A 25,870-nucleotide genomic window follows, 5' to 3' on the forward strand; every position below is an offset into this window, starting at 1 on the left:
TTTAGCCTTTGTGTACATTAACTAATGTCATTATCAAAATGGTATTATAGCCCAGCCAGTGTGGCTCAGCGGTTGAGCATCAATCTATGAACCAGGAGGTCACAGTTTGATTCCCAGTCAGGGCACATGCCTGGGTTGCGGGCTCGATCCCCAGTGGGGGGCGTGCAGGAGACAGCTGATCCATGATTCTCTCTCATCGTGGATATTTCTATCTCTCCTTCTCCCTTTTTCCTGGAAGTCAATAAAAATACATTTTTTAAAAATGGTATGAAGTAGGAAAAGTTAGGGTCAGAGAAGGTAAGCCATTTACCCAACGTCACACAGTCAGAACCACCTTGTGCTGTCTTCCCATCTTTGAAATGGGGTCAGGAATGACAAGGAGCCAGAGTTTGAGTCACACATATCCTAGAAGGGTCCATGCATGACCCCCTTGCCTGCACTTGCTCACACCTGGGCACACACAAGCTCCATCCTATCCCTTTATTTACTCACATCATACTCATTCCGTCAAGCAGGCATGTACAACTAATGAACCCACAAGAATTATTCAAAAATTGCCTCCTAAGTGTGTGTGCCTCTTGCAAATGTGCACGTTCACCCACATGCAGATCTCTCTCCGGGCCTGGGGAGCCAAGAGCGTGAGGCCCCACCCCAGACAAGCGCCTGCTCGCAGCTTCCCAGAACAGCCTGTGGCAGGGCCAGCAAGCTCAGACTCGACCAGCGACCAGCGGCTTCCTGCTCTGCCAGGGTGCAGGCTGGTCCTTCCCAGAGGATTCAGGGGCCCCCACCCTCACCCCAAACTTAGGCTTTGATTCTGCCTTGGCTTTGAAAACTAATAATAACTAAGATTTATTGAGTGCTTTCCTATGGGCCAGGCACTGTGCTAAGCACATTAATGTGCATGGTCTTATTCGTTCTTCATTACACCCCGGGAATGCAGTGCTCTTAATAGCCCCATCTTACAGCTGAGAAAACCAAAGTTCAGAGATGTTGAGCAACTTGCCCGATGGGATGCAGTTAGCCAGAGCCCAAACAGTTAGATTCATGTGACTACAGCTTCTCTCTCTGGCAGCATGGAAAGAACCTGGCTTCAGTTCTCACCATGTGACCTTAGGCAAGTCCCTTTCTTTTTTTTTTACATAATATATTTTTATTGATTTCAGAGAGAGAGGGAGACAGAAACATCAATGATGAGAGAGAACCATTGCCCGGCTGCCTCCTGGATGCCCTCCACTGGGGTCAGAGCCTGCAACCTGGGCATGTGCCCTGACCAGGAATCAAATTGTGACTTCCTGGTTCATAGGTCGACACCCAATCTCTGAGCCACACCAGCTGGGCCCTTTCTTTCTTTAGGACTATTTTCCAGCTTTAAAAAGTAAGAGATGTTCATTAAAGATTTTTTTCTACTTTCATTCTGTCGTTGCTTTTCCTTTTCCTAAGTCCAAACAGTTCCATTTTTCAACTAGTAGTTATACATCAGGCACTGAGCTAGGCACTGGGAATTCATTCATGAATAAGCTACGCAAAGCTCCTGTCTATGTGGAGTCCAATGTCTAGTGCAAGAGATAGTCATTAAACAAATAAACAAGAGCATACTGTGTGGCGATAACTGCCCTAGAGAGAATGGAGTGATGTGATAAAGAAGGGTGTTAGGAAGGACATTACAGCAAAATGAGGGTGAGGAGTTGACATCTGACCTGAGAACTGGATAACAAGAAGGAGCCAGCCATGTGAGAATCTTAAGGAGAGAGAGACAGCAAGTGCAAAGGCCCTGAGGCAGATCCCAGTTTGTAAGCCTGCAGAGGAGAAAGGGCCCGTGTGGCTGCAGCTTGGTGAACAATCATTGGAGAAGAAGGCAGGGGTCATCCTGGATATGGTAAGGAGTTTGGATTTTAACTGAAACACTACGGGGAAGCTACTGGAAATTTTTAAGCAGGAAGGTGATACAAATTGACTTACATTTTCACAAGGTGTTTCAAAACAGCGGTGCCAGGTGGTGTGGGCCAGAAGGGTGCCTCAGGGAGCCCAACGGGCCTTGCACCCTGCAAACCTGTTCACTCGCCTGGACCTGATGCCAGGAAACTGATGCCCAGATAGGTCCTTTCCTTAGCAAACCAGTCACCAGGTCTGCAGGTCCCTCAGCTGGAATACAGCCCTGGGCACCCCACCCCCACCCAAGGGTGCATTCTTTTTGCATCTCATCCCCCTCCAGGGAGACTCCGCCCCTGCTCCCTTCCCTACATTTCACCCTAACGCCTCCCCCACTCTGCAAGCCTCCTGTGCAGCTGCCGAGCGGGGTGTCTTGTTGGGGCCTGTCTGACACGGGTGCTGACCTGGTGAACAGGAAGCTTTCTGCAAAGCAGGGCAGGTGGAGCTGGAGGCTGCGTGCACCACGGGCTCGCTGGGCCGCGCATGGAGTGAGTGGACCTGGGAGTGGGGTAAGCACTCATTTCCCCCTGGGCTTCGTCTTCCAAAGCAATGCCATCCTGTGGAGAAGGGGGAGAGGGGTGTCCAAAGAACTCAGGGGACCCTCCTGCTTGCAAGGGACTATATCAGGGGTGAAGTGAGTATGGCTTTGGCCTCAGGCTGGCTCCAGGAGGGTGCAGTGGTAAGTAAGGAGCATAGGGGCAGGAGGGGTGGAGAGCAGACAATGCTTTTTTCTGTAACTGGCGTTAGGAACCCAAGTGTAGAACCTGCCTCCATCCTGCCCTCCCTTTCCTGGGGTGCCCAGGCTTAGGGCACCACCAGCAGGATCTGAAGTGAGGAACGATAGTAGGGAGGTCAGAGAGCGGGGCATATTCACATTCTTTTCTGTCACTAGTTTTCAGGTCCTGTATTAGGCCCTTTTTCCATTCCTGCTTCCATCCTGCCTCGCATCCTAAAATGGACCTGTAAGGACTGAAAGAACCTGCATTGAGTTCCCTCCCTCAAAAATCTGGAAAGAGGAGGATGCAAGACTTTCCCTTTCCCCCTTGCCCTGGAAGTTTAACTCTTCCTCGCCTTTGAAGAGCAGGCAGCTGGAAAAACAAGTCCTGCCTGTTTCATCCAGGAATGCGGGGCCCATCTGTTGGAGGAGGCAGCAGCCCAGCCACCTCACTCAGCTCCCATGAACAGCAGGCACCAGCTTCTAGGAGGCCCAGTTTGGCAACCAACTTTGCCCTCCTCCCTGCCCTGTCCTGTCCTTGCCCCCAGGAGCCTCACGGTTTGAGCCAGGCTTGCGTTCAGGGACAAGCCCTGTGAGGAAAGGCAAGGGAGAGAACGGGGAGAGCAGCAAGTGTTTGAGGGGCAGAGCATTAGGTCAGTACGGTCTCACCTGGCCACCCACCACATGACATGGGGCAAGATATCCCCACCCTCTTCCCCCCTAGGACTTTATTTCTCAGCCATGCATGAGGAGCAGGATCAGAACTCCCTCATCCCTAGGGTCCATGTCAGCTCTGACATCCCAGGCATTGAGGGGTTTTCTATGTTCAAGGTTACAAGGTGAGCCAGAGTCAGGTCCTCCTGTCCAGAGGGACTTGTGCTGGGACAGGAACGGGTGGGCTTGGGGTAGGGCAAGCAGCCCTGGCCCATGCTGCAAGGAGTTCCAGATCTAACTCTTGTTTTGCTTCTATCTTGCTGCAAGGCTCTGAGCAGTTCCTCTCCTCCGTGAAGCTTAGTTTCCATTTACTAATCACAGCTAGTAAGTAAAAACTTACTATGTGTCAGGCACCCAGTGAGGTTGACAATAAATCTTATGTCCATTCTACAGAAGAGGAGATGGAGGTGCACAGATATTAAGCACCCTGCCCAGGTAGTAAGCAGTGGAGCCAGGGCTGGTGGCCAGGCAGCCTGATGCCAGGCCGCTTGGTTTTGCCTGCAGCCCTGCACATGCCGACGAAGTTCCGTTTCACTGGAGCTTAGCCTCTGGAAGAGACAGGTTGCTGAGCTGGTTGGAAACTATTTCACCATCACTGGGGAGCCCCTGAAGGGTTTGGGGGGAAAGCAGAGAAGAGGTCAGGATTGTGTTGTATGTGCCACGTGCCCTTGAGATTTAAACTAGTCTGCTATTGTTAGTTCTCCAATGCAGGGTTTCTTCACCTCAGCACTATTGACATTTGGGGCCGGATCACTTCTTGTGGGGCGGGAGGGGGGTTCTGTGCATTGTAGGATGTTGAGCAGCATCCCCGGCCTCTACCCACTGAATGCCATCAGCACCCCTGCCCCCATCCTGGGGTAGCTGAGAATATCTTCAGACCATGTCCCCTGAGGGGCAAAATCACCCCCAGTTAGGAACTACAGCAGTGGAAACCATTTTCTTCCTAATGTGCTTTTTTTTTTTTTTTTTTGCTTAGGGCTTCAGGAGTTTCCACCATGATTATTGCTTTGCTGGGTTTTGTCGTTTTCTCGCTCCATCGTACAACCTGTGACAGGCCCCTGGAAGGGATCATCGCCTCCTCCTCCTTGCGCTTCACGCACACCCTTTATAATGCGACCATCTATGAAAACTCTGCCCCCAAGACCTACGTGGAGAGTCCCGTGAAGATGGGCATTTACATCGCCGAGCCCCAGTGGGCAGTGAGGTACCGGATCATCTCTGGGGATGTGGCCAGTGTGTTTAAAACAGAAGAGTACATGGTGGGCAACTTCTGCTTTCTGAGAATCAGGACGAAGAGCAGCAACACGGCCCTTCTGAACAGGGAGGTGCGGGACAGCTACACCCTCATCGTCCAAGCCACGGAGAAGACCTTGGAGTTGGAGGCTCTGACCCGCGTGGTGGTCCACATCCTGGACCAGAATGACCTGAAGCCCCTCTTCTCCCCGCCTTCATACCGAGTCACCATCTCAGAGGATATGGCCCTCAAGAGCCCCATCTGCAAGGTGACCGCCACGGATGCTGACCTGGGCCAGAACGCCAAGTTCTATTATGCCTTCCACACAAGGTCGGAGACGTTTGCCATCCATCCCACCAGCGGTGTGGTCACGTTGGCCGGGAAGCTCAACGTCACCTGGCGAGGGAAGTACGAGCTCCAGGTGCTGGCTGTGGACCGCATGCGGAAAATCTCTGAGGGCAACGGGTTTGGTAACTTGGCTGCACTCATCATCCATGTAGAGCCGGCCCTCAGGAAGCCCCCGGCCATCACCTCTGTGGTGGTGGCCCTGCCAGACAGCAGCGAGGGGGCCCCCTATGCCACTGTCATGGTAGATGCCAACAGCTCCGGCGAAGTGGACTCACTGGAGATTGTGGATGGTGACCCCGGGAAGTACTTCAAAGCCATCAAGTCTTACGCCCGGAGCAGTGAGTTCGGTCTGGTGTCCGTCAGAGACATCAACTGGCTGGAGCACCTTCATGGCTTCAACCTCAGTCTGCGGGCCAGGAGTGGGGGCAGTCCTCCCTCCTATTCCCAGATCAGGGGCTTTCACCTCCCCCCTTCCAAACTGGCTTCCCTCAAATTTGAGAAGGCCGTTTACAGAGTACAGCTTAGTGAGTTCTCCCCTCCTGGCAGCCGCGTGGTGATGGTGAAAGTAACCAGAGCCTTCCCCAACCTGCAGTATGTTCTGAAGCCATCCTCAGAGGGCGCGGGGTTTAAACTGAATACTCGCACTGGGCTCATCACCACCACGAAGTTCATGGACTTCCACGACCAAGCCCACTACCAGCTACACATCAAAACCTCTCCGGGCCTGGCCTCCACCACTGTGGTCATCGACATCGTGGACTGTAACAACCACGCCCCCGTCTTCCACAGGTTGTCTTATGCTGGCACCTTTGACGAGAACGTCCCCCCGGGCACCAGTGTTCTGACTGTGACTGCCACAGACCGGGATCACGGGGAGAATAGCTATGTCACCTATTCCATTGCTCGTCCGAAAGATGTGCCCTTTTCTATCGACCCTTATCTGGGAATCATCTTCACCGCCAAACCCATGGACTATGAGCTCATGAAAAGAATTTATACCCTCCAGATACGGGCATCCGATTGGGGATCTCCATTTCGCCAAGAAAAGGAAGTATCTGTTTCTCTTGTGCTCAATAACTTGAATGACAACAAACCTATGTTTGAGGAAGTCAACTGCACGGGGTCTCTCCGGGAAGACTGGCCGGTAGGAAGGCCAGTGATGGCTGTGTCAGCTATAGATGTGGATGAGCTTCAGAACCTCAAGTATGAGTTTGTGTCAGGCAATGAGCTAGAGTATTTTTATCTAAATCATTCTTCTGGAGTGATATCCCTCAAACGCTCTTTTATGTATCATACTTCTAGTCAGCCCATCAGTTACTCCCTGAAAATTACAGCCTCAGATGGGAAATACTATGCCTCACCCACAACTTTGAATCTTACTGTAGTGAAGGATCCCCGTCTCGAGGTTCCTATAACATGTGAGAAAACAGGGGTACTGACACGTTTCACAAAGACCATCCTCCACTCTGTTGGGCTTCCCAACCAGGACTCCGATGATGAGGACTTTACTTCCTTGAGTGCATATCAGATCAACCATCATGGCCCACAGTTTGAGGACCACTTCCCTCAGTCCATTGACATCCTTGAGCGTGTTCCTCTCAACACCACCCTGGCTCGCCTGGCAGCCACTGACCCTGATACTGGTTTTAATGGCAAGCTGGTCTATGTGATTGCAGATGGCAATGAAGAGGGCTGCTTTGACATTGAGCTAGAGACAGGGCTGCTTACTGTAGCTGCCCCCTTGGACTACGAAACCACCAGTTTTTACATCCTCAATGTCACAGTGTATGACCTGGGCACGCCCCAAAAGTCCTCCTGGAAGCTGCTGACAGTGCATGTGAAGGACTGCAATGACAATGCACCCCGATTTCCTCCTGGTGGATACCAGATAACCATCTCTGAGGACACAGAAGTTGGAACCACAATTGCAGAGCTGAAAGCAAAAGACGCTGACTCGGATGACAATGGGAGGGTTCGCTACACCCTGCTAAGCCCCACGGAGAAGTTCTCCCTCCATCCCCTCACTGGGGAACTGGTTGTCTCAGGACACCTGGACAGGGAATCGGAACCTCAGTACATACTCAAGGTGGAGGCCAGGGATCAGCCCAGGAAGGGCCACCAGCTCTTCTCTGTCACCGACCTTACCATCACGTTGGAAGATGTCAATGACAACTCCCCCCAGTGCATCACAGAACTCAGCAGCCTGAAGGTCCCAGAGGACCTGCCCCCAGGAACTATCCTAACATTTCTGGATGCCTTTGACCCTGACCTGGGCCCAGCGGGAGAAGTGCGACATGTCCTGTTAAATGATGCCCAGGGGACCTTCCATGTGGACCTGGTGACTGGTGCCCTCTCTCTGGAGAAAGAGCTGGACTTTGAGAGGAGGGCTGGATATAACCTGAGCCTGTGGGCCAGTGACAGTGGGAGGCCCTTGGCTCGCAGGACTCTCTGCCATGTGGAGGTGATAGTCCTGGATGTAAATGAGAATCTCCACCCTCCCCGCTTTGACTCCTTTGTGCACCAGGGCCAGGTACAGGAGAACAGCCCCCCGGGAACCCAGGTGATCATAGTGACTGCCCAGGATGATGACAGTGGCTTGGATGGGGAGCTCCAGTACTTCCTGCGGGACGGCACCAGTCTCACAGCCTTTAGCATCGACCAAGACACAGGTACCGGAGTGGGGCAGGATGGGAGTGCCAGGTGCTGGGAGAGGATGGGGCTAAGATAAATCAGAATCTATCCTGATCTGTCCAGTTAGACTGCAGGCGAAAAAGAAAAGCTACAAATAGGAACTCTCCTTCCTGTCCCTTTCATTTGATTTTTAATCTGTTTTTATCATACTGGGGCTACATATATACATGCATATGTGTGTGCATCCATTTAAGTTGAATTAACCATATCACTAGCATCTGTATATGTGTGTATATATACATATACAATACACATACACATATTACATATATTTGCTTATAAAAGTAATACATCATGGTTATATATCTTGTATATAATTTAAAAATGAATGTTTCTCTGTCACCCATCTCCTCAGATACAGTATATATTAACAAATTTGTCTATAATCTTCTAAACTTTTCTTCTTTGTATCTGGGATATTATCACTGTTCGTGTCATTATCATGAAAACATAATAGAAGCTAATTCTGAAACTTATTTTTTTCATGTAACATAACTCCAGGGTATCTTATATGTTAGTACATATAATCTTTGTAATTCCTTTTGAATGGCTGCATTTTATCCTATCATATAGGTGTAACATCCTTGTTCATATACTTTTACTCATATGCATTAGTATCTATAGGAAAACCCATTAAAAACACAGTTGTTGTGTCAAAAAATAATTCGTATTTTCAATGTGAATAGGTATTTCCAAATTGCCCTCCACAAAACGTGGAACCAACTTATTTATCCCTTTCAAGCTTCATAGAAAATAAGTGCATTTCATCAAACACTTACTGAGCACCCTCTACTTGTGAGGCCCCTCATAGACACTTTGAGGGAGATCCCTGGTGAATAAAGGTAGGTCACTGCCCTCAAGGACTTTACAGTCTGATGGCTGATTTATTTCCAGGGTAAAGGGCAGGGTGATGTGGTGGAAAGAGCATTAGACTGAGAGTCAGTTCAAACCCAGTTTTCCCACCTATTACTACATAGTCTTAGTCAAGTCATGCTCCTTCTTTGAGCCTTAGTTTCCCACCCATCAAAGGACTAGGTTCCTTCATCTCTGACATGTTGACTCTGAACAAGGGCCCTGCCTCCCCTCCCCCCCACATCGGCCCTTCCAAATGAGTATGAGCCATGAGAACTGAGGGTGCAAGCTGCCTCTTTTGCTCACTAGTGGACTCTAAACTTCTAGAACAGTGCAGACCCAGAGCAAGCAATTTGTGGAGCTAAGTCTTTAAAATCATGAAGATACTGCAAAGGGGAATAGCAATTTATCTATCAAATCCCCAACCCTTAAACTGTATCTATACTATCTGAAACTTGAAGGAACCAGTTTGAGGACAACTGTGAGGAAATCCCTTTGAGAATGTGAAGTAAAGCAAACAATAGGCCTTGGGTTGAAGAGGCCAAGAGAAAGTAGGTCAGCTACCACCGTCTTCTGGAAAGCTGCATGTGCCAGAGTCCTGGGCCTATTTTGGCAGAGAAAGGCTCTGAGAGGTTCAACAGTAAGGATATGAATTTCCCCATGTTTAACTCAGCAGCTCCCACACCATATTGCCAACAGTTTTCTTTTCTCACAGAACACCTTTCAGTATCCTTTCCAGAGAACTGTTTGGGGAGGGTTAGGTAAGATGATCTCTAAAGCTACTTTGAGCTCTAAAATATTCTGGGGTTTGGCAATCGACTATCCCTAGGAATGATTCAGACCCTGGCAACCTTGGACCGAGAATTCGTGTCTTGCTACTGGCTCACGGTACTGGCAGTGGATCGGGGTTCCGTGCCCCTCTCTGCTGTAACGGAAGTCTACATCGAGGTGACGGATGTCAACGACAACCCACCCCAGATGTCCAGACCGGTGTTCTACCCCTCCGTCCAGGAGGATGCGCCCCTGCACACTTCTGTGCTTCAGCTGGATGCCTGGGACCCGGACTCCAGCTCCAAAGGGAAGCTGACCTTCAACATCACCAGTGGGAACCACCTGGGATTCTTTGTTATTCACCCTTTCACAGGTAAGGACCTCAGAAATCTGGATGAATGGGATCCCTTAACTCAGTGCTTCTCAAAGTGTGGTCCCAGACCAGCATAGTCATGGACCTATAAACTTGTTAGAAGGACTCACCTTAGAACTACTGAATCAGAACTCAGGGTGGGCCCAGGAATCTGTATTGTAACAAGATAGCCAGGGGAATCCGATGAGTGGTAACAGAGAACCACTGCTCCCCAAAGTCCGTCTCTATGGGAAAACAAGATATGAAAGCTTTCTTTCTTTGGGGCCTAGGGATGTTAACAGTTTGCTTAGTGACTCCAGACCTCCAAGTCCTCCCAAATGACCACTCCCCTGAGTCACAAGCCACAGTCTGAATTTCCTAACCCTAGATCCAAACTGATCTCGAGCCTGCCCACAGAGTGGTGGCAACAGAGATCCATTTGAGCAGAGTCAACCATTTCACAGATACCTATCTTAAGCCCAAGGCCCTCTGGGGCAAGGATGTTGTGAGGTTTAGAGGAGTCAGAGGTCACTAGTTTGCAGTAGCCAGCCAGCTGTAGCCCACACAGGGGTTTTGTGTGGCTTGCACAAGCTTTAAACAATGATTTTTCAAGTTGTTTTGAAAAGTGGGCAATTCCACAAAACATTCCATGTTTTTGGTTGTCACTAAAAGATCTGGTAACACGGTCCGCCCTGCCCCCCATTCCTCAGGACCACAATTGCCTAGCTCCCTAGGTAGAGCAGGTGCTTGTCCTCTGGTCCCCACAGTCCCCTCATTCCCCATTGTGTTATTGCCAGCCTGCTTTCCACTTTTCTGCTACCTGCTTGTCTCCTGTTGAAATCTGGGATTCAGTCCCCACTACAGATACTTCTCCAGGGCCACATCTTCCTCTTGGAGGATGAACAACAACCCGATTGCAGAGAAGGCTGACATTCTCTCCTCTGAACCTAGGATTCTATTCTCCAGCTCCAACAACTCACCTTGGTGAGACTGGAGGAGGGGGAAAGAGAGAAAGCTAGCGGACAGCCTCCCCATCCTTAAGTCAAGGAAACCAGGAAAAGCATGAGCCTGGGGGTCCTGGGGCAGACAGTAGGTGGGGGATACACGTGTCTGTTTGCACAGTGGCATTTGTTGGAACCTTTCCTGTTAACCTTTGACCTCGGGGAACGGATTAGTCTTCCTAGAAAGATGCTTTCAGCCTACAAACAGGCCTAGCTGGCTCTACCTGGTTCCACCCTCTCCCTCCCTTTTCAGAAGAGGAAAGAGATCTCTCACCTAAGGCATTAGCTTCTCAATGTCTCCAAATCCCTATTCTGTTTACTGTCAACAGTTCCTTGGCATGGGGTCTGGCAAAGTGCCCCCGGAGGACAGAGATGTACTTAGTCTTCCCGAAGTTGAGGAAGAAATTTTTACCAGAATAAACATCTAAAAATAAAATAATCAGCAATGAACTCTCAACCTAGCTTTCTTAACAGCACCATATTATTGTTCCGCTTCTCTGCTTGGATACCATGAATGGTGTCCCTATGCCCTAAAGTTAAAGCCAGATCCTGCTGTGTCCCGCAACCTTGTGCCTGACACGGCCCCTCTGAATCTTTCTGGCCTCTCTCACCTTGCCACTCTCTGAGTCGAGCCACATGGCCATACCCTTTCTTGGCACAGAGCCTCTGCCCATGCTGATCTGAGCCACGAGTCTCTTCCTCTCCTTTTTTTGTTTCTTTAATATATTGTTATTCAGTTTATTTCAAAGAGGAAGGAAGAAGAGAGAGAAACATCAGTGATGAGAGAGAATCATCGATTAGCTTCCTCCTGCACATTCCACACTGGAGATTGAGCCTGCAACCCAGGCATGTCCCTTGACCAGGAATTGGACCTGTGACCTCCAGGTGCATAGGTTGATGCTCAACCACTGAGCCACACTGGCCAGGCTTTTCCTCTCCTTTTGTCTCGCTAACTCCTGCTCTTCTTTTAGGTCCCAGCCCAGCTCTGCTTTCCTCAGAGAAGTTTTTCCTGACACTATAATATACTTCACAGCACCATCTCCTTGCCTCCTTTTTAAAAGCATTTGTCGCATAGAACATTATATTCATTTGTGTGATTATTCCATTAACTTATCCATGTCTTTTACTAGACTTCAAAGGCTTTCTAGAAAAGGAATGTTGATTGAGCACAATATAATATCTATGGGTTTGGATGCCCGTTGTACCCTTGATAACCTCATTCTTGACTTTCCTAATGCATGCAAAGGACTGGCATCTTCTCTCCTTTGTGGCCTCAATTATAGCCATAGCGCCTCATAAAATTAAAACTGGACTTAAAGGGACAAGTGAGATGAGAAGAGCCTTCCTCTGGCTTCTCTGTACCAGGGTCATGGGAAAGAACTGAATAATACAATAGGAGGAGTAAAAAGCTACCACTTTGTGATTTTTCATGAACTGAACACAATGACTGAGATCCCTGTTGTAACTCCTGACAAGCTGCCTGTTTTACTCAACAATGCATTGTGCACAGCAGCCTCCTCACAGTGAAAGGGGGGCATAGGTGTATTCTCCCGCTTCCTCCCTTGCCTTTCTCTTCCTCCAGAGTTCCATTTCCCCTTAATGTTCTCATTCTTCAAAGACCAGAATTCCAGTCAAGGATTTGTATGTACCCCTCCAAGTTACCCCAGTGAAGTGGCCCTGGGAGCCCTGGGAGCTCAGGTCTCTCTCCTACCGTCTCTCCCCCAGGCCTGCTGTCCACTGCTCGGCAACTGGACCGAGAGAACAAGGATGAACACATCCTGGAGGTGAGTAATGGTGGTGCACCCACTCACTGGATTTGAAACCTCCTGAAGGATGCCAGGCAGGAGCCCAGCCAGGCCTTGGGCCACGTGCATATCTCCAAGCTGAGGAGGGTGCTAGGCTCAGGGAGGAGTTGCTACTTAAGCTGTCGTTGGTGGTGAAGACTGAGAATCTCTGCTGGCTCATTAGCGCTGTGAAGGGAAAGAACCTAAAACCATGTCCAATCTGGGCAGGAAGCACTGATTGATTAGTAATGCCTGTAGTGAGTGTAATAAGAGGGAGCAGTGCACATGTGCTATGCAGATTAGTCTGGTTTCCAGCTGATCCCCATGATTCAGAGAGAGGGTCACTCAAGGGTAAACACCAGGTCAGCAACAGGGCCAGGATAAAAGCCAGACCTTTCTAAAATCCCATGAGCATCACCACCTGGTGCCCATTTCAACTAGAGCAGTGGTCGCCAAACTGCGAGTGTGGCTCTTCCACAAAATACCATGTGCGGGCGTCCATGTACATTATGATTGAAACTTCATGGCCCTTGCGCAGTAGCCAGTTTTTGACTCTCAAAAGAAATTTCAATCATTGTACTGTTGATATTTGGCTCTGTTGACTAATGAGTTTGCCGACCACTAAACTAGAGGAATCGATCTTGATCTAGTCAGAATTAAATCAAAGGATTCTAGCTATGCCCCCTCCTGAGCTATCCATACCATTGAATAGGCACCTCTCTTCTAATCTTAAAAACATCAGTTGTGAGGGGCACATATTCTTCAGCAGAACCGAAATAAACTTGACTGTGCTCCCAGGCTCTGCACATACCTTTGTAAGAATCAGGAGTTAACAGTAACTAACCGGCCTTCTAGAGATTGGAGCACTCTCCCGAGTCCAGGAAAGGCATTTATCTTTAAACACCAATGTATTTTTAAAAATGGGAACCATTTAGAGTAGCAATGTCCTGTCTCCTACCCTCAGGGTCACCGATACATGGGACCATCTGCCCCTTCAGGAAATACTCCCTGGTTCTAAAATTGTCTGTCTTTTCTCTCATTCTGGATTTCATTTCATGCATTGAGCTGCCTGTCTGACTCAAAAGATACCACCCAATCCTTCATAAACATCTCATTTGTTTCTTCTATCATCTAGTAGCTTAAAGACACTGAAGAACAAAGCTTATGAGAATTATGAGCAAATAAAAAGTCAATGGACTCTGAGAAATGGCCCACAGGCCTCCTGAGAAAGGGCACCGTCTTGTTTTACAGAGCCTCTGTGACTTTGTCTTCTTCCAGTTATTTCTGGTTCTTTCTCTGTTCCCGCTGGCTTCCCTGTGGGTGAGGTTGCCAGAGCAAGGTTCCAAGTAGGTGAGGTTGGGATAATAAAGGTCACACTCATACACCGAAGAACAGACTGATGTTTCCGGGCTGTTGAAAGCAGGGGTAGTGGTTGCAGTGGGTGGCAACACATATTTCCTGCTTTGTATTTGGCAACTCATGCTGGATTCTGTCCCCAGGTGACGGTGCTGGACAATGGGGAGCCCTCCCTAAGGTCCACCTCCAGGGTGGTGGTATGCATCTCGGACGTCAATGACAACCCCCCTGTGTTCTCCCACAAGCTCTTCAATGTCCGCCTTCCAGAGAGGCTGAGCCCGGTGACCCCTGGGCCTGTGTACAGGCTCGTGGCTTCAGACCTGGATGAGGGTCTCAATGGCAGGGTCACCTACAGTATTGAGGAGAGTGACAAGGAGGGCTTCAGCATCCACCCGGTCACGGGCATGGTGTCGTCCAGCAACACCTTCGTGGCCGGAGAATACAACATCCTAACGGTGAGGGGGCACAGAGGCCTTGGAAGGGTGTGACATTGCCGGTTAGGGATTTTTCTCTGGTACAGGAGGAAGAAGGCAGCCACCAGGCATGATGAAGGTGCTACTCCCATAGAGCCTAGGAACCCCAACATCAGCCAAAGGGTCAGAATTATGGGCCTTTCTATTTGAGGGCAATAAGGTCCTATTCTTGGCGATATTTTGGTGAGAGTAACAAGAGCTTTAGAATCAAGATAAGCCTGAGTTCTAATCCTAGCTTTGCCATTTTACAGTTCTGTGGCCTTGTGCAAGTCATTTAATCCCTTTGAGCTTTTGCTTTATCATCTGTAAAAGGGACTAGGAAAACTTTCCTTGTAGGAAGGCAAGATAGCAATGTTTAGGGCATGGGATCTCATGTCAGACAGCCTAAATCCAACCCAGCCTCATTGCCAGCCAGGCAGAAAACCCCAGGCTATATATTCACCAGGCTGAGCCCCAGTTTCCTCCTGCAAAAGGGAGGTGATAATGGTGCCTCTCTCAGGTCTGTCATGTGTATTAAATTAGATATGGCACATGTGGCTCTTAGAGCAGGGCCTGACATAGTGAAAGCTCATAAATTCTAGTTTATTAAGTTTACAGTTGATGGGAGGGTAAAGGGTCCATGTGTGTAAAATCTGGCTTAGGAACCAGCACATCGTAAGCATTATTTTGTCACTTCTCATGAGGTTCTTTTTTTTTTTTTTTAATATATTTTATTGATTTTACACAGAGAGGAATTGAGAGGGATAGAGAGTTAGAAATGTCGATGAGAGAGAAACACCGACCAGCTGCCTCCTGCACATCCCCCACTGGGGATGTGCCCGCAACCAACGTACATGCCCTTGACCGGAATCGAACCCGGGACCTTTCAGTCCGCAGGCCGACGCTCTATCCACTGAGCCAAACCGATCCCGGCTCATGAGGTTCTTGAACACAGGTTCTATGATCTGTTCACCACTGTGCCTGCAACCACCAGCATCTACCTGCTTACAATAAGCCCTCAACTCTGGGTTGAATGAGTACGTAGACAAGAGGCCAGCTCAGTCAGTCACAGGGTACCCTGTTTCTTGGATGGTCACCTGGATCTTCTTGTTTCTTGGATCTTCTGCTCCTACAGACAAAGCCTCACTCTCAGTTTTGGCCTCTTTTCAGATCCAGGCAACAGACAGTGGGCAGCCACCACTCTCGGCCAGTGTCCGGCTACACATCGAGTGGATCCCTCAGCCCCGGCCCTCCTCCATCCCACTGGCCTTTGACGAGCCCCACTACAGCTTTACAGTCATGGAGACAGACCCCGTGAATCACATGGTGGGGGTCATTAGTGTCGAGGGCAGACCTGGACTCTTCTGGTTCAACATCTCAGGTGAGGCCCTCAGAGGGCCAGCCCCTCCCTTCCTTATAGACTATCCCTAGTCCTCAAAGCATGATTCTTCTGAGTCCTTTCAAGGTCATGCTTCGTGGAAGCCCCTTTTTGGGCCACAGGTGGTTCTCTGGGGCAATGAGTAGTAGGGGCACCATTTGTGCCAAACTTCCACACCAGGTAGTTCTCAGATGTAACCTCCTGGTCTCACTGGTAAACAGAGCCAGAGTTGGACAGTGCTTCAGCTACCCCTAAGACGGTGGTCAGAGAGACCCAGAGGAGAAAGGACAAGTTTTATGTTTCTTCTTCTGCCTCCATGTGAAAAGCAGCGCTAACTTCATTGACCGTGAGCCTGAGGCCAGCTATATGTTCTGGTCCCAGCTATATGTTCTATCCTCAAGATCAGGGGAAAGTGTCCATTTTCATTGTAGGAGATACTTGGGTCCAAGCTCTGATGGCCTGCTCTGAAACTCCTTTCTATTCTTAATCCAAGATTAAAAAAAAAAAAAAATCAGCGGGGTGGTGGGGGTGGCACAGACTCCCTTTGGGCATCTGATGTATTCTTGGGATCCTCTTCCCAGAAAGTTGCACACACCAACATAGATTTGTAGACAAATTTAGTGGTTTCATACGTTCTCTGAAACCCAGTCGGGGATTCCAGGTTAAGAACTGTAATCTTAAGAGTTTCAGCACAAACCATGGATTTCTATTACAGTTTCCCAGCCTGGTTCAGAGATTGGATGTGCACTTGTCTTAAGCTTTTGGCCTCCTGCAATTACTTCCAGTTCTGACTCTCTGCTCTTTTTTATTGTTTGGTTTTCTTTCTTTTATATAAAATGAATACATGTACTCTAAAGAACATTGAGAAAATACAAATGAATGCAAAGCAGATAATAAAAATCACCTAAACTCTCACCAATCAGAAGCTAATCCACTGTTACAATTTTGATATGTTTCGTTCTAGTCATTTTTCTACACACACATACACACACACACACGCACACACACACACACAAGGTTATATGAAAATATTGCTTTCTAAGTTTTAAAAATGTATGATGAACATATTTCCATGTCACTAAATAGATCTCTATTTAGTAGACATTTAAATAGCTGCATGCTAGGGCAATGTTAAAATATGTACACAGATAATTTAATAAAAAAAATAAATAGTGCATGCTAATCCTATATTTTAGATTCTTAGAATTCATGAAATCAATTTCCTCTTGATGATTAGAATTATTTTCATTTTTTTCCTGGGCATTGGCATCTTTAGGCCATACAAACTGCCTCGAAGCCATAAAGTAGAGCTCCATCACTCCTACATGTTTTAATCCTAGTTGCAGAATATGTTCTGACTAATTTTGATCTTCCTCTGAGACTCTTCGATCCACATAAGTTCACCTTTTTCCATATCATTACTTGGATCTTGATAAAAATTTGACAATAACTTAACAAGATAAATTACAGCTTTTTGGATGCCTGGGGAATAAACTCCAGCCTGTCACCCAGATATCGCACTGTTTCTGAACAGTCTTAAACCCCTGGTTCAGGTTCTTCCTTGAATGCCTACAGTCCCTCCAGCCAAGGTTGGCACCTACTCCCAACTCTTCTAAATCTGCCAGCCAAACCCCATGTTGTGCTCCTGCTGCCTAAGTCACTGAGATTGTGTGCTTCCCGCCCCCTCACACTCCAGGTGGGGACAAAGACATGGACTTTGATATTGAGAAGACCACAGGCAGCATCATCATCGCCAAGTCTCTCGACACGCGGAAGAGGTCGAGCTATAATTTGACTGTGGAGGTGACTGATGGGTTCCACACCATTGCCACCCAGGTTAGTAGCCTCCGCTGGGAATTCTCAAGTTGAGAGGAGATAGGAGTCCTGCTTAGTTGGGATGAAACTACAAATGGCTTTCTGTGGTTGTGTTTTCCTCAAAGAATGCTAAAATGGAATCAATGTTATGCATCCCAGTCTTATCTGACACACATCCTACTTCTGTGATCTTGGAAGGATCCTTTTTCCCATTGTGGATCTCTGTATATTAAGGGGTTTGTTTAAATTACTAGTTTTTTGTTTTGTTTTGTTATATATATATATATATATATATATATATATATATATATTGATATATATATTGATATATATATATTGATATATATATATTGATATATATATATATATATATATATATATATTTTTTTTTTTTTTTTTTTTTTTTTTTTCCAGAGAGGAAGGGAGAAGGAGAGAGATAGAAACATCAATGATGAGAGAGAATCATTGATTGGCTGCCTCCTGCAGACTGCCCATTGGTGATCAAGCCCACAATCCAGGCATGTGCCCTGACCCGGAATAGAATCATGACCTCCTGGTTCATAGGTAGATGCTCAACCACAGAGCCACACCAGCCAGGCTAAATTAGTAGTTTTTAATTAAAGATAGAGGGCCATGGGGCTACTATGGACATGAGGAATGATAGGGAAGTAAATGGGGCTCTGGATTTCTACTTTGGCTTCAGTCAGATTTTATCTGTTTCATATATTGAGATTTCACATAAAATTTCATCTAAAAAAAAAAACCCTGTAAAAAAATTGTTTTTGAAAACCACTAGATTACATGTTAACTGAAAGATTTATGACTTTGAAATTTCATTATTCATTCAACACATTCTTAAGTACTGTGTACCAGGCATGGTGCTAGGCAGATGATACAGTGGTGAACCCTGACTTTATGGAGTTTCCAGTATATCTTCTGTCTCACTCTCCTCCCTAGGTCTACATTGTCATGATTGCCAACGTTAACCACCACAGGCCCCAGTTTCTGGAAGCTCATTATGAAGTCAGAGTTCCCCAAGACACACTGCCTGGGGTTGAGCTCCTCCGTGTCCAGGCCACAGATCAAGACAAGGGCAAGGGCCTCATCTACACCATACATGGCAGCCAAGACCCAGAAAGTGCCAGCCTCTTCCAGCTGGACCCAAGCAGTGGTATCCTGGTAACGGTGGGGAAATTGGACCTGAGCTCAGGGCCCTCCCAGCACATGCTGACAGTTATGGTGAGTTAGCTGAAAAATCAGGTAAAAAATCTATTTGCATAAAGATATGTGGGGGTGGACGCTTAGGGGCATGCTGAAAGTTCCCTTTCCCCCTGATAGGCCAGGTGTACTGATGCTCAGAATGATAATCCATGAGATGAGTTGTGACATTTCACAGCCTGTCAGAAGTACCTTCCATAAAGGATGCCTGGGAGTGAAGAAAGAGATGGGACAGCTGCCAAGAAAACTCCTACAATTTTAGACTTGCTCCAAATATCACCCAACAGTTCTCTCCCTGTTCCATGAACTGCATGACCACAATATGGATTTATATAGTGTCAGAGCTGGGAGGGACCCAGAGACCCTCTCACCCAGAGCAAACACTAGGGTGAGGTGAGCCAGGTATATAGGGCACAAAATTTAAGGAGGACTCACTCTCAAGGTCTTTTGTCTACACTTTTATGACCCTGAGAGTCAGTGCCTCCTCATATTTATGCCCTATTTGTCTTACTCTAGTCCAAGCCCTGATCCTACCATTTCTCTTATACCTGAGGTCCACAGAAGAAGAGAGATGTGCTCAACATCATATAGTTCTTTCTGATGGAACTAAAACTAGAGTCCAGCCTTCCTGACTTGAGGTTCAGGGTTTTTATATATTAGTATATTATTCTTTGGGCATATTGATATATATTAAAGGCTCTGAGAAGTCCAGCAGTAAAGAAAGCTTTAACTTCATTTAATTTAGTGCTCCCTAAATTTACTTAACTATAGAATATCTCTTCATCCCTGTACAACATGTTAACAGCTTGAAAAACTAAAATTCTCTGAGACCTATTGAATAATTTGACAAATACTGTTTTTCTGTTAATTTCTGCCTTTCTCCTAAAGTGAGATTATCCATTAAAATAGCTAAGCCTAATAATCAATAATTAAAAACTTATTTTAAAAGAAAAAAAGAGGATAAATGATAACAAATTGAAAGGAACTGAGCTACAATTGGGTGTACACAGGCATTCTACTTCATTAACCTCAATCTAACCAAGCCTCTTCCCATTCCATTTGCTACTCACCCCATTACCTACTTGGGCCCATAGGTCCGAGACCAGGAGATGCCCATAAGGAGGAACTTTGTGTGGGTGTCTATTCACGTGGAAGATGGAAACCGCCACCCACCCCGCTTCACCCAGCTCCACTATGAGGCAAGAGTTCCTGACACCACAGCCCCAGGCACAGAGCTGCTCCAAGTCCGAGCCACGGATGGTGACCGGGGAGCCAATGCTGAGGTCCACTACTCCCTTCTGAAAGGTGAGAGGCCTGGCTATAAGTCCAGAAGGGGGTAGGGGTTTTGGTAATAAAGAGAAGCACTACAGGCATGAAGTTGGAATTTACTTAAGGGCCAAGCTCTCTAAATTTTGGCAAGCTATCACTCTAGAACAGGGGTAGGGAACATTTGGCCCGCAGGCCATATAAGGCCTGCGAGATGATTTGTTCTAGCCCTGTGAAAGCATCCCAGGAAAGACATGAAATTTAATAAATCTAGGAGCTTTTTTCATAGCAAAATAAATTTATATTAAGTGAATTATATTAAGTGAATGATGTCATAAATATCCAAACGGCCCTTGGCAAAAAATAAGTTCCCCAACTTTGCTCTAGAGCAGTGGTCACCAACTGGTGGACCATGGACAACTGGTGGTCCATGAGGTCTGAAAGGTTGGTGACTGAAGCTCTAGAGCAGTGGTCAGCAAACAGCGGCTCACAAGCCACATGCAGCTCTTTGGCCCCTTAAGTGTGGCTCTCCCACAAAATATCACGTGTGGGCGCACATGTACAGTGGGATTGAAGCAAGTACCCTAATTAAGTTAATAACAATGTGCCTACTTACATAGTTTAAGTTTAAAAAATTTTGCTCTCAAAAGAAATTTCAAATGTTGTACTGTTGATATTTGGCTCTGTTGACCAATGAGTTTGCCGACCACTGCTCTAGAACATTTCCTAGGACTATAGTGACCTAAGATAATGTACTTTCAAAGATGGTAAGAACAATAACTCGGAGACTACTGGTGTGACAAGAGAAGTTGCACATCCTATATAATAAAACCCTAATATGCAAATTGACTGAATGGCAGAACTACTGGTTGCTATGATGTGCAATGACCACCAGGAGGCAGTCACTCAATGCAGGAGTTGCCCCCTGCTGGTCAGTGTGCTCCCACAGGGGAAGTGCCGCTCAGCCAGAATACGGGCTCATAGGTGATGAGTGCAGTGGCTGTGGTGGGAGCCTCTCCTGCCTCCAAAGCAGCGTTAAGGACCCCTTGGGGGATGTCTGCCTGCTGGCTTAGGCCCGCTCCCTGCTGTGGGAAGCAGGCCTAAGCTGGCAGGTGGACATCTCCCAAGCGGTCCCGGACTGCGAGTGGGTGCAGGCCAGGCTAAGGAACTCCCCCTCCAGCCCCCCTTCCCTGTACACGAATGTTGTGCACCGGGCCTCTAGTATATTATATAAACCTACTAATGACAATACACAAAGAGGATGCTTATAAATACATGCCACATTTAAAAATAGAATATCTTTGTGCTTATACAATAGAAGGGACCTATAATACTTCATAGGATGTATGGCATAGTTTTAGGAGTAATTTTCATTTCCTGCTAAGGGCCACATCATGATTTTGTATCGCTTAGGTAATTTTCTTCATCTCAAAAATTGGATAATATTACATATGTCAAAAAGCCTTTGTAAAGATTGAAAGAGAAAATGTATGTTAATACATGTTGTAAACTGTAGAATACTCTACAAATGCCAGGGATTATTGCTATTACTGATAAGTGTTAATTATAGGTAATTAATGTAACAAAAATGATAACATCTAGTATCTAATTTTAATAATTTGTAATGTTTAATAATTCATAATGAATGATATTTAACAATAATTGCCTTTCATAATAATTAATACTTTAGCAAGTTGGATGCTGTGGAGGAGCAGAGATGAATATGACTTGCTTTCTTCCCTCATAGAGCATAATATTAGTTTATTATTATATATGTATAATACATTATTATATCGTAACTAAATCCATGTGACATGGGACGAGAATTTTGCCCTGTCCAACTTTTGGGTAATAGTCTCTTTACCAATGTAGAAAGCTTAGTTGGTACCTCTTGAAGGTGTAATTCAATTTGTCTTATCTTTTGTTTTAGGGAACAGTGAGGGTTACTTCAACATCAATGCCCTACTAGGCATCATCACTCTAGCCCAGAAACTTAATCAGACAAATCATGCCCGGTATACTCTGACAGTGAAAGCAGAAGACCAAGGCTCCCCACGGTGGCATGACCTGGCTACAGTGATCATTCATGTCCACCCTTCAGAAAGCAGCGCCCCCATCTTTTCAAAAGCCGAGTACTTTGTAGAGATTCCTGAATCAATCCCTGTTGGTTCCCCAATCCTCCTTGTCTCGGCTACAAGTTCCTCGGAAGTTACCTATGAGTTAAGAGAAGGAAACAAGGATGGTGTATTCTCTATGAACTCATATTCTGGCCTCATTTCCACCCAGAAGAACTTGGACCATGAGAAAATTTCATCTTACCAGCTGAAAATCCGAGGCTGCAATATGGTGGGAGCATTTGCTGACATCTTGGTTCTTGTTTACATCATTGACGAAAATGACAATGCTCCCATGTTCTTAAGGCCGACTTTTGTGGGCCAAATTAGTGAAGCAGCTCCATTGTACAGCATGATTATGGATGAAAACAATAGCCCCTTTGTGATTCGAGCCTCGGACAGAGACAAAGAATCTAATTCCTTGTTGGTCTATGAAATTTTGGAGCAGGAGGCCTTGAAGTTTGTCAAAATTGATCCCAGCATGGGAACGCTAACCATCATATCAGAGATGGATTATGAGAGCATGCCCTCTTTGCAATTCAGCATCTATGTCCATGACCAAGGAAGCCCCATCTTATTTGCACCCAGGCCTGCTCAGGTCATCATCTATATCAGAGATGTAAATGACTCTCCTCCCAAATTCTCAGACAAGATATACGAAGTAGCAATAGTGATGCCTGTCCATTGGGGTATGGAGATCCTCACGGTGTGGGCCAGCGATGATGACTCCAAAGTCAGTTATAGCATCAAAAGTGGCAATGCCGATGAAGCTGTTGCTATCCATCCTATTGATGGTCGAATATCTGTGTTGAATCCTGTTCTCCTGGGACACTCCCGGGAGCTCACCATTAGGGCTTCTGATGGCTTGTATCAAGATACTGCACAGGTGAAAATTTCTTTGACACAAGCTCTTAACACAAGCTTACAGTTTGACCAGAATGTTTACAGGGCAACAGTCAAGGAGAATTTGCAAGACAGAAAGGCACTGGTGATTCTTGGGGTCCAGGGCAATCATTTGAATGACACCCTTTACTACTCCCTCTTAAATGGCACCGATATGTTTTGTATGGTCAAGTCAGCAGGTGTGTTGCAGACAAGAGGTGTGGCCTTTGACCGAGAACAACAGGACATACACAAGTTGGCAGTGGAACTGAGGGACAATCGGACCCCTCAACGGGTGGCTCAGGCTCTGGTCATAGTTTCTGTTGAAGATGTCAATGATAATCACCCTTTATTTAAGCATCTGCCTTATTATACAATCATCCAAGATGGCACTGAACCAGGGGATGTCATCTTTCAGGTATCTGCCAGTGACCAAGACTTGGGGGTAAATGGTGCTGTCACATATGCATTTGCAGAAGAGTACACATATTTTCGAATTGACCCCTATCTTGGGGACATATCACTGAAGAAACCTTTTGATTATCAAGCTTTAAATAAGTATCACCTCAAAGTCATTGCTCAGGATGGAGGAACCCCATCCCTCCAGACTACAGAAGAGGTACTTGTCATTGTAAGAAATAAATCGAACCCATTGTTTCAGAGTCCTTACTATCAAGTCAGAGTGCCTGAAAATATCACACTATATACCCCAATCCTCCACACCCAGGCCCGGAGTCCAGAGGGACTTCGACTCATCTACAACATTGTGGAGGAAGAGCCCTTGATGCTGTTCACCATTGACTTTAAGACTGGTGTGCTAACAGTAACAGGCCCTTTGGACTATGAGTCTAAGACCAAACACGTGTTCACAGTCAGAGCCACAGACACAGCTCAGGGGTCATTTTCTGAAGCCACTGTGGAAGTCCTGGTGGAGGATGTCAATGATAATCCTCCCACTTTCTCCCAATTGGTCTATACCACTTCGATCTCAGAAGGCTTGCCTGCGCAGACACCTGTGATCCAACTATTGGCTTCTGACCAGGACTCAGGGCAGAACCGTGATGTCTCCTATCAGATTGTAGAGGACGGCTCGGATGTTTCCAAATTCTTCCAAATCAATGGGAGCACAGGAGAGATGTCCACAGTTCAAGAGCTGGATTATGAATCCCAACAGCACTTTCATGTGAAGGTTAGGGCCATGGATAGAGGAAACCCTCCACTCACTGGGGAAACCCTTGTGGTTGTCGGTGTGTCTGACATCAATGACAACCCTCCAGAGTTCAGGCAACCTCAGTATGAAGCCAATGTCAGTGAGCTGGCAACCTGTGGACACCTGGTTCTCAAAGTCCAAGCTCTTGACCCTGATAGCAGGGACACCTCTCGTCTGCAGTACCTGATTCTCTCCGGCAATCAGGACCGGCAGTTCTCCATTAACAGCTCCTCAGGAATAATTTCTATGTTAAACCTTTGCAAAAAGCACCTGGACTCTTCTTACAATTTGAGGGTAGGTGCTTCTGATGGGGTCTTCCGAGCAACTGTGCCCGTGTATATCAACACCACAAATGCCAATAAGTACAACCCAGAGTTCCAGCAGCATGTTTATGAGGCAGAGTTAGCAGAGAATGCAAAGGTAGGAACTAAGGTGATTGAGTTGCTAGCCATAGATAAAGATAGTGGCCCCTATGGCACTGTAGATTATACCATCATCAATAAACTAGCAGGTGAGAAGTTCTCTATAAACCCCCGTGGCCAGATCACTACTCTGAAGAAACTAGATCGAGAAAATTCAACAGAAAGAGTCATTGCTATTAAAGTCATGGCTCAGGATGGAGGAGGAAAAGTGGGCTTCTGTACTGTGAAGATCATCCTCACAGATGAAAATGACAATGCCCCACAGTTCAAAGCCTCTGAGTACACAGTGTCCATTCAATCTAATGTCAGTAAAGACTCCCCAGTTATTCAGGTGCTGGCCTATGACGCAGATGAAGGTCGAAATGCAGATGTCACCTACTCAGTAGACTCAATAGAGGATTTGCATGAACAGATCATTGACATTAACCCAACCACTGGTGTGGTCAAAGTGAAAGAGAGCCTGGTGGGCTTGGAAAATCAGGTCTTTGACTTAAAAATCAAAGCCCAAGATGGAGGCCCTCCTCACTGGAACTCTCAGGTGCTGTTACGACTTCAGGTGGTTGATAATGAAGTATCCTTGCCCAAATTTTCTGAACCTCTGTATAGTTTCTCTGCATCTGAAGACCTTCCAGAAGGGTCTGAAATTGGTTCTGTCAAGGCAGTAGCAGCTCAAGATCCAGTCATCTATAGTCTAGTGCAGGGCACCACACCAGAGAGCAACAGGGATGGTGTCTTCTCCTTGGACCGAAACACAGGAGCTCTAAAGGTGAGGAAGGCCATGGACTATGAGTCCACTAAATGGTACCAGATTGATTTGATGGCACATTGCCCCCACAATGACACTAACTTGATTTCCTTGGTGTCTGTCAACATCCAAGTGAAGGATGTCAATGACAATAGGCCTATATTTGAGGCTGATCCATATAAGGCGATCCTCACTGAGAATATGCCAGTGGGGACTGCAGTCATTCAAGTGACAGCCAATGATCAGGACACTGGGAAGGATGGCCAGGTGAGTTATAGACTGCCCGTGGACCCTGATAGTAATATCCATGAGCTCTTTGCCATTGACAGTGAAACTGGCTGGATCACCACACTCCAGGAACTTGACTGTGAGACCCGCCAGACCTACCACTTTTATGTGGTAGCCTATGATCATGGCCGGACCATCCAGCTATCTTCTCAGGTTCTGGTTGAAGTCTTCATTACAGATGAGAATGACAATGCTCCCCAATTTGCTTCTGAAGACTACAGAGGATCTGTGGTTGAGAACAGTGAACCTGGAGAACCAGTGGCCATTCTTAAAACCTTTGATGCTGATATCTCTGAGCAGAACAGACAGGTTACCTGCTATATCACAGGTAAG

General features: G+C 46.8%; 1 protein-coding gene across 3 annotated transcripts in view; it reads left to right on the forward strand.

Moving 5' to 3' along the window:
* FAT2 (FAT atypical cadherin 2) overlaps positions 1 to 25,870 on the forward strand; it is a 67,245-nt gene that overhangs the window by 14,862 nt on the left and 26,513 nt on the right. For all 3 annotated transcript variants that reach the window (XM_036423364.2, XM_036423365.2, XM_036423366.2), the window contains exons 2-10: positions 4,335 to 7,609; positions 9,313 to 9,627; positions 12,333 to 12,391; positions 13,891 to 14,202; positions 15,370 to 15,580; positions 17,274 to 17,413; positions 18,350 to 18,631; positions 19,705 to 19,915; positions 21,807 to 25,865. In XM_036423364.2, coding sequence (XP_036279257.1) covers positions 4,354 to 7,609; positions 9,313 to 9,627; positions 12,333 to 12,391; positions 13,891 to 14,202; positions 15,370 to 15,580; positions 17,274 to 17,413; positions 18,350 to 18,631; positions 19,705 to 19,915; positions 21,807 to 25,865 — 8,845 coding nt within the window. In that variant the 5' untranslated portion in view covers positions 4,335 to 4,353. The remainder of the gene's footprint in view (positions 1 to 4,334; positions 7,610 to 9,312; positions 9,628 to 12,332; positions 12,392 to 13,890; positions 14,203 to 15,369; positions 15,581 to 17,273; positions 17,414 to 18,349; positions 18,632 to 19,704; positions 19,916 to 21,806; positions 25,866 to 25,870) is intronic.

Source organism: Pipistrellus kuhlii, unplaced genomic scaffold (assembly GCF_014108245.1).
Source record: "Pipistrellus kuhlii isolate mPipKuh1 unplaced genomic scaffold, mPipKuh1.p scaffold_m20_p_8, whole genome shotgun sequence".
Lineage (NCBI taxonomy): Eukaryota > Metazoa > Chordata > Mammalia > Chiroptera > Vespertilionidae > Pipistrellus > Pipistrellus kuhlii.